A 15,795-nucleotide genomic window follows, 5' to 3' on the forward strand; every position below is an offset into this window, starting at 1 on the left:
ACGGGGTACCTTCCGCGAGGGGCCAAAATTCCAAACGAAAGAGGGTAGATTGACTTGAATTTGTAACGTATATATCAACAAGTTTTTTTTTTTTTTTTGCCTTACGAAAAAAGGAAAACAGGGATTATAATTAGGGTAGGATTAAAAAAGGAGCGACCTTGGAGGGGTTGGAGTTCGATGTAAGAAAGCAAAAAGGATAAAGAGGAAGCCGCCAAATGCTGCCTACGTTAACGGGAATGATCCATGAAAGATAAAATTTGGACAAAACCGACGACTAAGATAGTTTTCGTTTATAGATTTTTTTATAATAAAATCTTGAATGGAAAGTTTTTTAGGGTATGCTAGCAATATTGTTTATATCGTATTTTACCATAATTATAATATTAAATATATGATATATTGATTAAGATTGGATGGTATTAATGAGGATGAGATGAGGTTAAACCGTTTTTAATCTAGTTTCGAGTCTTCATTTGGGTCATTCAAGTGGGTTTTTTGAATCCAATGGAAAATATAGTTTGGACTAAAGGCCCTTTATCAAATGGATTTTCTCGGTCCAATAAAAAATATAGTTTGGATCAAAGGTCCGATAAATTTTTAAATTATCAAAAAACAGATATATCGAGTGGAAATGAGAAATGGTTAGGGTATTATAGGAATGTGAGGAATATGCAAATTAGAGGAATGGTTAAGAAATGGAACAAACCGACGGATGATTTCATTTATAAATGGGAATGAATTTTAATTGTTCAAATTGGAAATATTCAAACAAAAATGAAATCACAACGCTTGGTGAGAGAGTATATGATCATATGGTATATATATCATATAATTAAATTATAGGTATACCTTCAAGATGACCACGGTAAATCATACCATGTATAATCGTAAACACATTTGGTTACTATTATTGTTATAATTTAAACATTTATACATGTATAGAATATTTAATTTATCTTCTGTTATAAATTTTTTTTTATTCTCTATTCATGTGTTTCGATCATCATTAGGTTGTTCTTATCATTTAACATTTTAGTTAAAAAAGATTGGCCAAAAAGTTTGAAACTCTAGAAAAATACAACAATTCCAGGAGACAAACTGTTCAAGATTTTTTTTTTTGAAAAAAAACTCAATAAAAAAAAATCAAAGAAAAACGTTTATATTTGTTTGGGAAAATATCATATGAAGCTAATCAAATATAGCAATCTAAAAATCCATCGGAAATACTAAAATTAATATCTTGGTGGTCACGTAGATTCAGACAGCACTTCTCATTAAAGAAAGGACAAAACAGAAACTCACAAGTCCACTTAAAGCACGTGAAGTACACAAGACAGCGAAACCGAGAAGAAACTAACACACCCGTGAGACATTGAGATGAACACGTGTGAGCACATACATATATATATATATGTGCACACACAATATACGCATGCAGGTATACATTACATACATACAAAACGTACATATGTACGTATATGTTTTATCAGGGTGCAACGAGGGAGTGAGATGAGGAGGTGGTGGCTATTAGAGTTATTAGAATATAACTATAGTTAAATGTTAGTTTGGTTAAATTAGTTTGGTTAGGTTAGGGTTTATTAAGTGTTTCTTTTCTTCCTCTTGTATTTAAGCAGTTGCCCTTTGATCAATGGAAATACAACAACAAACATTTTCAGAAACTTTTCTCTTTATTTTATAATATCAAAATGGTATCAAGAGCCTAAGATCCTTTCTTTTTTTTTTTCTCCAGTTTCTTCTTAAAAATCTTTTGTAGTTTCTATTTTCTTTGGTTTGGTTTATTTTTCTTTGTTATTCTGAAATCAATTTTCAAGTATCTCGTATGGATGAAACGAGAGATGCAGATGATGACGATGAAGGTGATGGTCTTATCTCAGACCGGTAGCACCAGTGATTCGTCTTTATTTTTCATCTGTTCTGTTTGATTTTGGTTTAGTTTTTTTTTTTTTTTCTACCAAAAGTCAGATGAAAATGTTGCCCTCCAAATGTTCGACAAAATTTCCCATCTTCATTTTTCATCAAATCAAGTTTCTCTTTATGGGTTTCTTCTTCAATCTTTTTCCCTCTGTATTCCTCATCTTCTTCCATGAATACATAATATGATCTTCTTTACTCCTTTTTCACAGTTCTTGATCATGTTCTGTTTTTGTTCAAATCTTCCATAACTTTCTCAAGCTCTATATTTTTCTATGTTGTCTTCTGCACTTTGTGTTTTTTTTTTTTAAAAACACCGAAATGATATGAGCTTCTGCTATCTCTATACTTCTTCTGCTGTCTGTCGACTTCTCTTCCTTTTCTGTCAGTCGGCTTCTTCTCTATCACCAGATTGTAGGGTTTTTTTTAAGTACAAGTCCCTCAATCTCCGTCTCTGGGTTCTTTTTCTCATCTTCTTTCCTCAATCTTTGACACATTTTTGGACCAAATGAGTCTCATCGTCAGTCTCGTTCCCTTCTCTCTGGTTCTCTCTACTCGTCGACCGTGTTGGCACAACATTCTGATCTCTGCTCAAGTTTTCGAAAAGGGATCCAAGACGATTCTTTGTGTCAACCCATTTCATGGTCCACCATGGATTTTACCTTGGTGTTTTTCATCTTTGTCTCTCAACCCTCACTGTCTCGATCTCTTGTCTGCCTCTCTCGGTAGATCATTTTTTTTTTCTTCTTCTTCTTTCATTATCGACATCTCTTTGGGCCTATGGCCCATGACTCATCTAGTCATATAATACACGATTTGGAATCCATATATTTCTCGGAAGAACTTTCCGATTCGTTTATCCGATCGATGTCCATCCGATCGTTATTTTCAACAGCGTTTATTGAAGCTATTTGCTTCTTTATTTTTGGAAAGTTCACATCATGAAGATATTCTTGACATTTGGAGATTTGGAGATTGAAGATTCAAGTTTGAAGATTGAAGACTTCAAAATCTGAAGATTGAAGAATTTAAGTTTTTTTTTTAATGTCAAATCTATTCCTTCTTTACAGAAGTTCTAGATTTGCGGGGGCGTATTAGAGTTATTAGAATATAACTATAGTTAAATGTTAGTTTGGTTAAATTAGTTTGGTTAGGTTAGGGTTTATTAAGTGTTTCTTTTCTTCCTCTTGTATTTAAGCAGTGTCCCTTTGATCAATGGAAATACAACAACAAACATTTTCAGAAACTTTTCTCTTTATTTTATAAAATAAAGAGAAAAGTTTCTGAAAATGTTTGTTGTTGTATTTCCATTGATCAAAGGGCAACTGCTTAAATACAAGAGGAAGAAAAGAAACACTTAATAAACCCTAACCTAACCAAACTAATTTAACCAAACTAACATTTAACTATAGTTATATTCTAATAACTCTAATACGCCCCCGCAAATCTAGAACTTCTGTAAAGAAGGAATAGATTTGACATTAAAAAAAAAACTTAAATTCTTCAATCTTCAGATTTTGAAGTCTTCAATCTTCAAACTTGAATCTTCAATCTCCAAATCTCCAAATGTCAAGAATATCTTCATGATGTGAACTTTCCAAAAATAAAGAAGCAAATAGCTTCAATAAACGCTGTTGAAAATAACGATCGGATGGACATCGATCGGATAAACGAATCGGAAAGTTCTTCCGAGAAATATATGGATTCCAAATCGTGTATTATATGACTAGATGAGTCATGGGCCATAGGCCCAAAGAGATGTCGATAATGAAAGAAGAAGAAGAAAAAAAAAATGATCTACCGAGAGAGGCAGACAAGAGATCGAGACAGTGAGGGTTGAGAGACAAAGATGAAAAACACCAAGGTAAAATCCATGGTGGACCATGAAATGGGTTGACACAAAGAATCGTCTTGGATCCCTTTTCGAAAACTTGAGCAGAGATCAGAATGTTGTGCCAACACGGTCGACGAGTAGAGAGAACCAGAGAGAAGGGAACGAGACTGACGATGAGACTCATTTGGTCCAAAAATGTATTAGAGTTATTAGAATATAACTATAGTTAAATGTTAGTTTGGTTAAATTAGTTTGGTTAGGTTAGGGTTTATTAAGTGTTTCTTTTCTTCCTCTTGTATTTAAGCAGTTGCCCTTTGATCAATGGAAATACAACAACAAACATTTTCAGAAACTTTTCTCTTTATTTTATAAAATAAAGAGAAAAGTTTCTGAAAATGTTTGTTGTTGTATTTCCATTGATCAAAGGGCAACTGCTTAAATACAAGAGGAAGAAAAGAAACACTTAATAAACCCTAACCTAACCAAACTAATTTAACCAAACTAACATTTAACTATAGTTATATTCTAATAACTCTAATAGAGAATGAGTGCCCTTTCCCTCATCGGACAGGTAATATCTACGAGATTCAGTACTTAGCTTACTGGAGAGACGGAGGGGAGGGAACGAAGAACAAGACAGAGACAGAGAAATACGTCAAATGGGTCGAGAGTGTATACGATTTAATGACTCCGTACGTTTCGAAATCTCCGAGAGGAGCTTACGTAAACTTCAGGGACCTGGAACTGGGGAAGTACGTAGGGATCAGGACAAAGTACGAGGAAGCTAGGGTTTGGGGAGTTAAGTACTTCAAGAACAACTTCGACAGACTGGTCAGAGTTAAGACAAGCGTTGATCCTACAGATTTCTTCAGAGACGAACAAAGTATTCCTCCGTTTCGATCTCTCACCGATTCTTGAGGTTAAAGATGGGACCCATGATCTCGGTGAATAAATCCGATTACTATGTCTTTTCAATATCTTTATGATTTGGTACGGCATAGCCATATTTATGAGGCATGGATGCATATATATATATAGCCTCTTTATAATATTTTAAAATATTGAGCTATGGGACCGTGTGGGCATGAGCTGCGTAACATCCGCATAATTCTCAATCAATATTAATGGAATATGGAAGGATGACCGACCGGGCATTTTAAAAGATAAACGGGCCCAGGACAGGGACACCCCCTCTCCCCTCATCCATTTGTCATATTCATGAATGTTCTCTCCATAATACCGGCAATTGATTATTTTTATTTTTATTTGATTATTTTATTTGGTCAATGTTGGATCTATTATTGTGCTTGAGATTTAGAAATGGGTGAGATACGATGCCATTATTTTAGGATTTAGTTAGTTGTTTTTTTTGGTATAAAAAGGCTATTAACGTAACAAAGATGAATGTCTCTCATTAACCTTAATGCGTGTCTTTCTTGATTTCGAGAAATTGTGATTGGTGTTTTATATTATTACACCTATGGTTTCGGTTTGAAAAATTTGTAGGAGTGATCCGGTCTCTATAAAAGATGTAATGAATGCGTTGCAGGGCTTTCGGCGGCCTTTTAAGATTATCCATTAATCTCTCGAAATCTTGTTGCAAACAGGCCGATCGGAAGGTATATTACCTATACGATACTTGGGATCCCTTTATGTTCGAGGAAGCTGAGTTACTATTACCGCTACTTGAAAATCGAGAACTTAGATGTTTTTTTTTTTAATAATTCGAAATGTCATCGGGCTTTTGTCTAACTATATTTGTCAGAGAACCGGAAAAACCCGATGAATATCTTTCTCCAAATGGAGATTCGAACCTCTGAATTGAAAAGAATATTTGTTCTATTCCTTACTGGTTGAACCATCCAATCTTAGGTTTTATTCGATAACTCTATGCATTTCGTATGAAACTTTATCAAACCCAAGACTTATATAAAATCATAGTTTTGAATTATAATTTAGATTAATTTCAACCTTAAAAATTGTTTCATTAAAAACCCAAGAGATCCTAAATGAAATCCCAAGGTAGAATTTCATTCAAAAAACTCGATTTGTTATTAACTTTAATATCAATAAAAAAGCATTATTATTTTTATAATAGCATACAAAATCATATATATTTCTATATTAGCTATTTTTTGAATATTGTTAGATTGATCTCTGACCATTTAAAATCTCCAAATTACATGCACTACATAAAAAAAAATTAATAGTGATAAAAATATCCTAATTCCATTATCAATGTATTAAAATCTTTTAAAATTTTATTGAAATAGAAAAAATCTCATTTAAATAGAAAAAATCATAAATTAATAATCAACTAAAAATCTTCATCTCGCTCTCTATATATATACATACACCCACACAACTCAGACTCACCAAAATAATAATTAAAAAAAGATTCATTACATTCCACAAAATGAAAGGTTTCATCTCTTTTATTATTGTTTCTCTTCTTGTTTCGGCTTCACATGCATCAGCTGTGAGTCCTGATGTTGAGAGTTTTCTTAGATGCCTTCCTCCCAAGCAAACCCTTCTTCTCCAATCTCTGGAGCGATCTACACTCCAGAAAACCCATCATTTGATTCTGTTTTCGTGTCGTACACGAAAAATCAGAGGTTCTTAAACCCTAGGTTCACTAAACCCTTAGCCATCATCGCTGCCAAACATGAATCTCATGTACAGGCGACAGTGGTGTGCGCAAAGAATAGCGGTCTTCAGATCCGTATACGTAGCGGAGGCCACGACTACGAGGGCCTTTCTTACATCTCGTCCGTCCCCTTCGTCATCCTCGACATGTTCAACCTTCGTTCTATCGATCTTGACGTGCCCAGCAAGACAGCTTGGGTGCAAGCAGGCGCCACCATGGGAGAACTCTATGCCAAAATCGCTAACGCCAGCAAAACGCTGGCGTTTCCGGCGGGAATTTGCACTACTTTAGGAGCCGGAGGACACATCAGCGGGGCTGGGTACGGAAACTTGATGAGGAAGTACGGAACTACGGTGGATAATGTGGCCGACGCTTTGCTAGTCGATGTGAACGGAAGGATCACTACAAAAAAAACATTAAATTCCAACCGGCAGATCCGTTGGAAAGGGCCGAAAATCCGTTGGAATTCAACTTTTCCAACGGATTTCCAACGGATAAATCCGTTGGAATATCGTCGTTAGAAATCGGTGTCCGTTGGAATTCCGTGGCAAATTCCAAACGGAATTCCGACGCACTCATCCGTTGGAATATTTCAACGGATTTCCAACGGTTTTTCCGTGGCATATTTGCAACGGAATTCCAACGGATTTGTTCGTCGGTATATATCAACGGAAATTCCAACGGACATCCGTGGCTATTTTCCGACGGGACCGTTAGAATATCCGTTAGAAATTTTCCAACGGATTTACAACGGTATTTGCCACGGATATCCGTTAGAATATCCGTTGGAAACGCCGTCGAAATGTTACAACGGTATTTACAACGGATGTCCGTTGGAATTTAGAATTATTTCCAACGGGGGTCCGTTGGAATTGCCGTTGGAAAACACAAAAAAAATAAATAAAAAAATAAAATAAATATTTAAAAATAAAATAAATAAAAATATTTATTTTATTTTTAAATATTTATTTTATTTTTTTATTTATATTTATATATATTATATATTAATAAATATATATTAATATATATAAATAAATATATATATATAATAAAACCAAAATAAAATGAAAATATTAAAAAACAATTGTTCGAATATTACAAAAATATAAAATAGTTTCAGTAATAATAATTAATTGGCACTACGGGTTTCTTCGTCTTCGCTAGTCCCGAGATTACGTGCCGTTGTTTCTGCTCCCGAGCTTGGCGGCGTATTGTGGAGTGGTCGATCACCCCGCATAAGCTCAACGATTTGTTCGAGGTTAGTCACTTGTTGCCTCGTCGCCGCAAGTTGTTGCTCGAGTGTCTCGATCCGTCGTTGTTGTTCGAGATCACTCTGCATGCCAGGAGGAATTGGTGCACCGAAATCATCGAACAAATCTCGCTGCAATCCTCCTAATCCATAGATGCGGCCCTTATTTGGAGAGACCGACTGAAAAATAAAAAAATATTTAAAATTGAAATAAAATATTAAAATATAATATTTAAAAATGAATTATTTTAAGTTAGAGAGTACATGAGTGATCCACTAGCAAAAATCTGTCAAGATGATGGCATTGTCAGACACTTCACCGTTCGAAATAATCCGCAACAGAATGGGGTGGCAGAACGCATGAATCGAACTTTACTGGAGAAGATTCGGTGTATGTTGTCTAATGCTGGATTAGACAAACGGTTCTGGGCTGAGGCTGTGACGTATGCGAGTCATCTCATCAACCGGTTACCATCTGCTGCAATTGGAGACAAGACACCCATGGAAGTTTGGTATGGCAAACCTGCTCATGATTATGATTCTCTGCACATATTCGGTTCGGTTGTTTACTATCATGTGAAGGAATCAAAGTTGGATCCCAGAGCTAAGAAGTCGCTGTTCATGGGGATTCGAACCGAACCGTATGAATACCGAACCAAAATTCGAATATTCCACTAATATATGTGTAAATAGTATAGTTCGATACTTATTTGGTATTCATATAATGGTACCGTTTCGAACCGAACCGATACTAAAACCGAACCGAACCGAACCGTTTAACATTCGGTTCTAGTTTGGTACACTTTTTATAAAACCGAAAATACCGTTCCCGAACCGAACCGCTTGAATACCGAACCGAAACCCGAAACGCCCACCCCTAGTTTCGGGTTTATGTCAATACCTCCCCATCGATTTTTCCGTGAGCCGCGTCCCGACGTTGTATCAAACCAATCACATCTGAATATGATTGTTTTCAACCCGACTAATCCTGGCTGGATACTGGAGTTGGAAAATCTGACGAAGAACCCCAAAGAAATCAGGATCTTCCGATGACCCGCTTTTTATACAAACTCCGTAATTGAACGTGGATTTATGTTTTCCATGATCGTAAGTGTGAAACGTGTATCCTCGGGTGAACATTATCGACTAGCAAATGACTTTTCTTCCAGGTCCATGTGATATATCTCTGATCCATGCCGGAATTCTATCACTGCATGACTGAATCTGCGCATAAAAATTAAATTAATACACAAATACATACACGTACATATATATATATAGCTAGAATACTTACGTAGTCTCGAAGCCAAGATGCATAATGTTGTTCCTTCATTCCTTCAAGTTCCTCCCCACTTAGGTTAGGATATGTTGCCAAAACATCCTCGTCAAAAAGTCTTAAAAATATGTTGTTAGCAAATATGTAATTAATTAATTTCTAATCACATCTAAGATTAAAAAATGTGTACCTTTCGTATGGCTTAAGTTCTTCACAATTCAACAGTATATATGTGGCGATGTGATTGTACTCTTGTACAGTTAACCAATATTCTTCAGATTTGCCTCCGAGGCGTCCAGTAGGCTGAAAACTTTCGGGAATAAGTCCGAAACATGAATCATAGTGGTAGAGATAACTTCTATCGTCTTCGTTGATAGCCCTCCTTTTCTTCGTCTGAATATGAGATTCAAAATAGAAAGAACTGAAGTAGGAGATCTCCTCTTACAAATACTGTTTGACGATAGATCCTTCCACTGCTGCTTTGTTTTTAGCCTTCTTCTTCAGATGGAAAAAAAATCGCTCAAATGGATACATCCATCTAAACTGTACTGGACCACCGTATATCGCCTCATCTGGTAAATGAATAGGTAAATGTTCCATCACATCAAAAAATGAAGGTGGAAATACCTTTTCCAATGCGCAAAGTATCTCAGGAATGTTGCCTTTCAAAACCTCTACATTACTTCTTCTCAGAGATCTTGCACATATATCTCGAAAGAATGTGTTGATACCGCATAACGCTCCGTGGACACTCGGTTTCAATAGCTCCGCAAATGCAATAGGAATAAGTCTTTGCATGAATACATGGCAATCATGACTCTTCATTCCCATAAGTTTTAATGAATCAGTATCAACACATCGCGCCAATTTGGATGCATATCCATCAGGGAATTTAACCTCTTCTTTTAACCATTTAAACAAGACCGTTTTACCTGGTTTTGTGAGTCTGAATATCGGCACAGGTGCGTGACCATCACGTGTCAACTCCAACTCTTTTCTCTTGCATATATCTTTCAAGTCCTTCCTCGAGTTGATGTTATCTTTACTTTTCCCTGGCACATTCAGAACGGTGTTGATGATGTTATCAAAAAAGTTTTTCTCTATATGCATAACATCCAGATTGTGTCGAAGCGTTAGCGAACTCCAGTAAGGCAAATCCCAAAAAATACTACGCTTATACCAGTTATGCCAATCACCAAATCCTTTGCACTTCTTATGCCCAAAATTTCCTCCACAATGCACAGAAGCTTCCAAATCATCCAAATATCCACTATTTATTCGCTCAGAATAAATTTTCTCTCCGATTTGCATAACAAGACCTTCCTCAGTAACGATTTTACTTTTAGTAAAAAGCGTACGATTTTGTCTCAATGGATGATTCCTTGGAAGAAATCTGCGATGACAGTCAAACCAGCACGTCTTTCTCCCATGTCTCAACTGAAACGCTTCTGTTTTCTCCATGCAAAACGGACATGCAAGTCTTCCATGTGTGCTCCATCCCGATAGCATGCCATACGCCGGAAAATCACTGATCGTCCAAAGAAGAACCACTCTCAGTGTAAAATTTTGTTTCACACTTACGTCGTAAGCAGAGACTCCAATGTCCCACAAATCCTTCAACTCCTTAATGAGCGGCTGTAAATACACATCTAAACTCTTCTTCGGATGTTCTGGCCCAGGAATCAACAATGTCAAAAACATAAATTCTCTTTTCATGCACATCTCAGGTGGTAAGTTGTACGGAGAAAGTATAACTGGCCATAATGAATACTGCATGCCAGATTGTCCGTACGGACTAAATCCATCAGTACACAAACATAGATACACATTCCTAGGCTCAGCAGCGAATTGAGGAAATACCATGTTGAAGTTTTTCCACGCCAAAGCATCTGATGGATGTTGCATTTCTCCATCAACGGTAGAATGCGAGGCATGCCATCTCATATGCGAAGCCGTTTGTTGTGATTCATACAAACGCTTCAATCTGTACGATACCGGCATATAGAACATCTTTTTATACGGAGTTTGTCTCCGTACATTCTTACTCGGACGGTATCTGTTAGTCCCACAGAATTTACACCTAACCAATTCTTTTTCTTCACCCCAGTACAGCATGCAACCATTTTTGCAAACATCAATCTTTTCATAAGGCATTCCCAAATTCTTCAACATAGCCTTCGTATCATAATACGATTCTGGAGCTTCGTTATTTTTAGGTAAATATTCACGCAACGTTTGACAAAATGAATCCATGCAATTTTCGGTGACATTGTAATCCGTTTTCATACTCATCAATCTTGATGCAAGAGATAAACGTGACTGACCTTCTTTACATCCTTCATAGATAGGATGATTTGCCATATCCAACATGTCGAAAAACCGTTTTGTTTCGACGTTTGGCTCCTCCTGATCTTGTGATAAGTTTTGCTCAGCCAATTGCGCCCCAGGAAAAGCATCTGTCACCATTTCAACATAAGGATTTCTTACATCTTCATCTACATCATACCTCTGCTCGGCCGAGACATGTTGTCCCGTTGTGATTGTCCGAACTTCTTCTCCATGAAATCGCCAAATATAATAATCTTCCACAAATCCCCTTCGAAATAGATGTTTACAAACATCTTCTGTACTGCGATACTTAAAATTGCGACAACTTGTACATGGACATAGCATTTTTCCACGTTCTTGACACAACGGCTGCATAGAAGCAAAATTCATAAACTGTTCCAAACCGTTAATGAATTCTTGCGTTACCTCTTTTGTAATCGAATCAACTCTTTCGTATATCCACTGTCGGGACGAACGAATATTCGGATTTGTTGAAGATGTCATTTTTAGGAGAATTTTTGGTAAAAGAATAGTATATGAGTGATTTAGAGAGTGGTTTGGACGAATTATGGTGGAGTGTTATAAATAGAGAAACATTCCAACGGATATCCGTTGGAAATCCGTTGCAATTTTCGTTACCGTTAGACTTTCCAACGGATATCCGTTAGAATATTTCGAACGTTATAACGTTCGACTATTTCCAACGGATATCCGTCGGAATTATTACCGCGTTTCGTAACGTTCGAATAATTTCAACGGCAATCCGTTGAAATTCGTCAAACGTTATTTCCAACGGAAATCCGTTGGAATATACGTGGAAAATTTCCAACTCAAATATCCGTTGATATGCCGTTGGAAATTGCCAACGGATTTCTAACGGATGAATCCGTTAGACGTCCGTTGGAAATCCGTTAGAAATGCGTTGGAATTATTCCAACGGGAATCCGTTGGAAATCCGTTGGAAAATTTGCAACGGATGAATCCGTTGGAAAAATCCGTTGGAATTTCACAGTTTTTTTGTAGTGGATCTTGAGTAGAGCTAAGATGGGTGAAGATCTCTTCTGGGCAATCAGCGGAGGGGGTGGGACCAGCTTCGGGGTAATTCTTGCATGGAAGATCAAACTCGTCACTGTTCCAGAGACAGTGACAGTGTTTAAGGTTAACAGGACATTGGAACAAGGAGCAACTGATGTTCTGTACAAGTGGCAACTTGTCGCGAGTAAGTTGCCCGAAGAGTTCTTCTTACGGGCGATGCCTGAAGTAGCCAGAGGAAGCGATGGCAACAGAACCATCGCTGCTCACTTCGTGGCTCAATTCTTGGGTCCTGCTGATAAGCTCGTAGCCATAGTGAACAAGAAACTACCAGAATTGGGACTGGAGCCCAAAGATTGCATCGAAATGAGTTGGCTTAACTCCACGATGTTCTGGGCTGATTTCCCAGTCGGATCGCCGATGAGTGTTCTATTGGAAAGGCCAACGAGTCCTACATCTTCATTCAAGATGAAGTCGGATTACGTCAAGAGACCGATCCCAAAAGAGGGCATTGAGAAGATGTTGAAGGCCGTGTTGAAGATGAACAATGCTTATATGCAATGGAACCCGTACGGTGGGGTGATGGACCGTATCCCGGAAACTTCCACACCATTTCCTCACAGGGAAGGGAACTTATTCAAGATTCAGTACTTTACGGGTTGGAATGGCGACAACTCAACAGACATGAACCTGAATCTGATAAATGAGCTGTACAAAGTAGCGGAACCGTACGTGTCAAGTAACCCTAGAGAGGCGTTCCTGAACTACAGGGACATCGATGTCGGGAGCAATCCGAGTAATCAGACAAACGTGGAAGAGGCTATGGTCTATGGGACGAGGTATTTCATGGGCAATCTCAAGAGGCTGATGGCAGTGAAAGCCAAGTACGATCCTTCCAACTTCTTCAAACACGAACAAAGCATTCCTCCAGCTTTCACCTAATAATAATACATTTTTATGTACAAAAAAGTGATTTGGCTCAATCGGTCCCATAAATAAAATAAAACAAGTATTGGAATGTGTCATCGGCCATAGCAGTTTGGGTTGATTTGGTCGGTTATTTCTAATTAATGGATTATATATGTTATACCTATCAAAAGCCATGAGTAGGTACATATCATTTGTTCTTCGACGTCTTCAAATTTAACCCAAGATGGGGTAATTCAAATGGTAAGAGCTGGGGTAAAAAGATTTTCCAATCCAAATTCGAATATCTGTTTGGAGAGATCTTTTAAAAAAAAATATAGTTGGATCGAGGGAACAAGATTTTCGGAAACTCTTAAATATTCGTATGCCCTGCAATGAGAGAAACATTAGGACAAAATATAGAAACCAAAAGATGCCCGGGTCAAGCCAGTTCCAGTCTCCATTGAACCTAAGCGCGAGTCTCCAATTTTGCAAGAACAGGTGCCACTCCATTCGACAAGTGCTCCTAACAAGGTAGACACGGAAGATGAGTCGACCGACAGTGAAAAATTATCGATAAGATGTATGTTGTTTCACCACCTCAGGGTGGTAGGCAGCGACTATTCCAGCAACATGAGCACCACGCGGAGAACCATCCGTTACAATGCTTGGTTTGTTCCCTCGTCCTGCACGTTGGCTACAAAGGAGCATGCACCTAATCCACTAAACTTCCGCTCAATTCTGCAGCAAATAAATGATTAGAGATGACAAGATTCGGTGGACAAATATTCTACCGCATCTCAAAGTCCAAAGATTGCATTGAGCGTCTATTAGTCATTAAGGCCCAAAAGCAGGTGAGAATGATTCAATTACAGGAATCAATAATGCAAATATAATATAATATATATATGTATTTCAGTATATATATTCTTCACATTACTGTTCTTTGTATTACTAATTTAATAATTTGAACATTTTTTGCAAGGTTTATTTGTTGTAGTTTACATGTTGATTGGCTTATTTCGTAAACCCTTTTGTGATTAGATATTGATTTAACTTTTAAACAATTGTATCACGTGAATAAATAAATGAATGAATGAATAAATCATGTGTTTCACGATAGACCAACCGATTCACTACCAACTTCCCAAGACCATTATTTAATTCATCAATATTTATCCAAAATTATACACGTAACAAAAAAAGAAGAAGAATGAATGAATAAATAAATAAAAGAAAAATCTGCTATAACCCACATGGAACCGCACAGAGTTTCTCACTAACAGTAGGCTATAAAGTGAAAATAATATCATTTATAAATACGCACATCCTCGTCAACCCATCATCATCTATTAATTGATTTCTCCCAAAATACTCCCTCTAATCCTGTGTTCGATTTCTCCCGTAGTGTTCTCTTCAATCCAGTGTTTTCTTCTAAGTGTCATGATCATGAGTGTAAGTTTCTAGATCTATTGTTTTATTCTATATTTACTTATGATTGGATCTAGTTTAAGTTTCTGAAATTATTGAGACGGATTCTCGACCCCCGTAGAAAACTCGTTGATGCCTCGAACATTTGTGCATCAAAGTTCAGAATCCAACGAAAACTGTAGAAAAACTGCAAGAATATAATAGATCATAGTAACTCCAGAAACGAATGCTTGAGATTGAGTTTAACAATAATCTTGTATTATTTTAGGATTAAGAATTAATTAGATTTAGATTAATTTTTTGACTAATCTGTAAAAATATTATATGACCATTTGAGATTGATTGGATTACGTATTCTAAAAGTATTATGATACTTTAGATTTGATGTTATCATGGGAGAAAATATGATATATAAATCTAAATTGATCTAAATCAAATCTAATCTAAAATAATTAAAGATCCTAGAGCAGTGAAAGTAGGGGTGGGCACGGATCGGATATCCGGGATTTTTGAGATATCCGTATCCGTATCCGATCCGCACAAATATTCGTTTTTGTTATCCGTATCCGATCCGTAATTTTCGGATATCCGCAACTTCGGATATTCGTTAAAATCACGGATATTTGCGGATATCTGTATCCGACCTAAAATATTATAAAAATTTTAATTTAAATCAAATAACAAATTTAAACATAAATAAAATATATAATATATTTAATATAAATAATATTCACGAATTTAAAATTCATAATTTAAACATTCCAAATCAACTAAAATACAAATACAATTATAATCTATCACAAACAAATATATTCAAATTTCAAAATTCAAAACATTAAACATAATAAATTTTAATATTTAAAAATTACAATTATAAACCTCAATATATATAAAATTTTTCTTGAATCACGTTAAAAAAATATGTAAATATTAAGCATTTTAAATCTACATACCAAATTATTCTTATATTTAATAATATTATTATAAAATACGGACCGGATCGGATATGTCGGATAATTCAATTTTAATATCCGTATCCGATCCGTAAACTCCGGATATCCGAATTTTCGGTTCGGATACGAATCGAATAACGGATCGGTTCGGATTTTTCGGATATTTTGCCCACCCCTAAGTGAAAGCGGAGAAAATGAACATCAATT

The 15,795-nt window shown here is 36.3% G+C and overlaps 1 protein-coding gene and 1 pseudogene across 1 annotated transcript; both read left to right on the top strand.

Moving 5' to 3' along the window:
* Positions 1-3,815: 3,815 nt before the first annotated feature.
* On the top strand, positions 3,816-4,684 carry LOC109116342 (cannabidiolic acid synthase-like 1). Its single transcript, XM_019201583.1, has 2 exons — positions 3,816-3,963; positions 4,338-4,684. The coding sequence occupies exons 1-2, from the start codon at positions 3,816-3,818 to the stop codon at positions 4,682-4,684; spliced, it is 495 nt and encodes a 164-aa protein (XP_019057128.1).
* Positions 4,685-6,182: 1,498 nt separating this feature from the next.
* LOC104824844 lies at positions 6,183-14,100 on the top strand (annotated as a pseudogene).
* The last annotated feature ends 1,695 nt before the right edge of the window (positions 14,101-15,795 follow it).

The sequence above is a fragment of the Tarenaya hassleriana genome, unplaced genomic scaffold (assembly GCF_000463585.1).
Source record: "Tarenaya hassleriana unplaced genomic scaffold, ASM46358v1 Cleome1, whole genome shotgun sequence".
In the NCBI taxonomy this organism is placed as follows: Eukaryota; Viridiplantae; Streptophyta; class Magnoliopsida; order Brassicales; family Cleomaceae; genus Tarenaya; species Tarenaya hassleriana.

Bases quoted from the DNA above. Each gene is read 5' to 3' on its own strand.
- LOC109116342 (XM_019201583.1), top strand. From the start codon at position 3,816: ATGAAATGGGTTGACACAAAGAATCGTCTTGGATCCCTTTTCGAAAAC. The intron at 3,964-4,337 runs GTATTAGAGTTA...CTCATCGGACAG, and splicing joins GACTCATTTGGTCCAAAAAT to GTAATATCTACGAGATTCAG.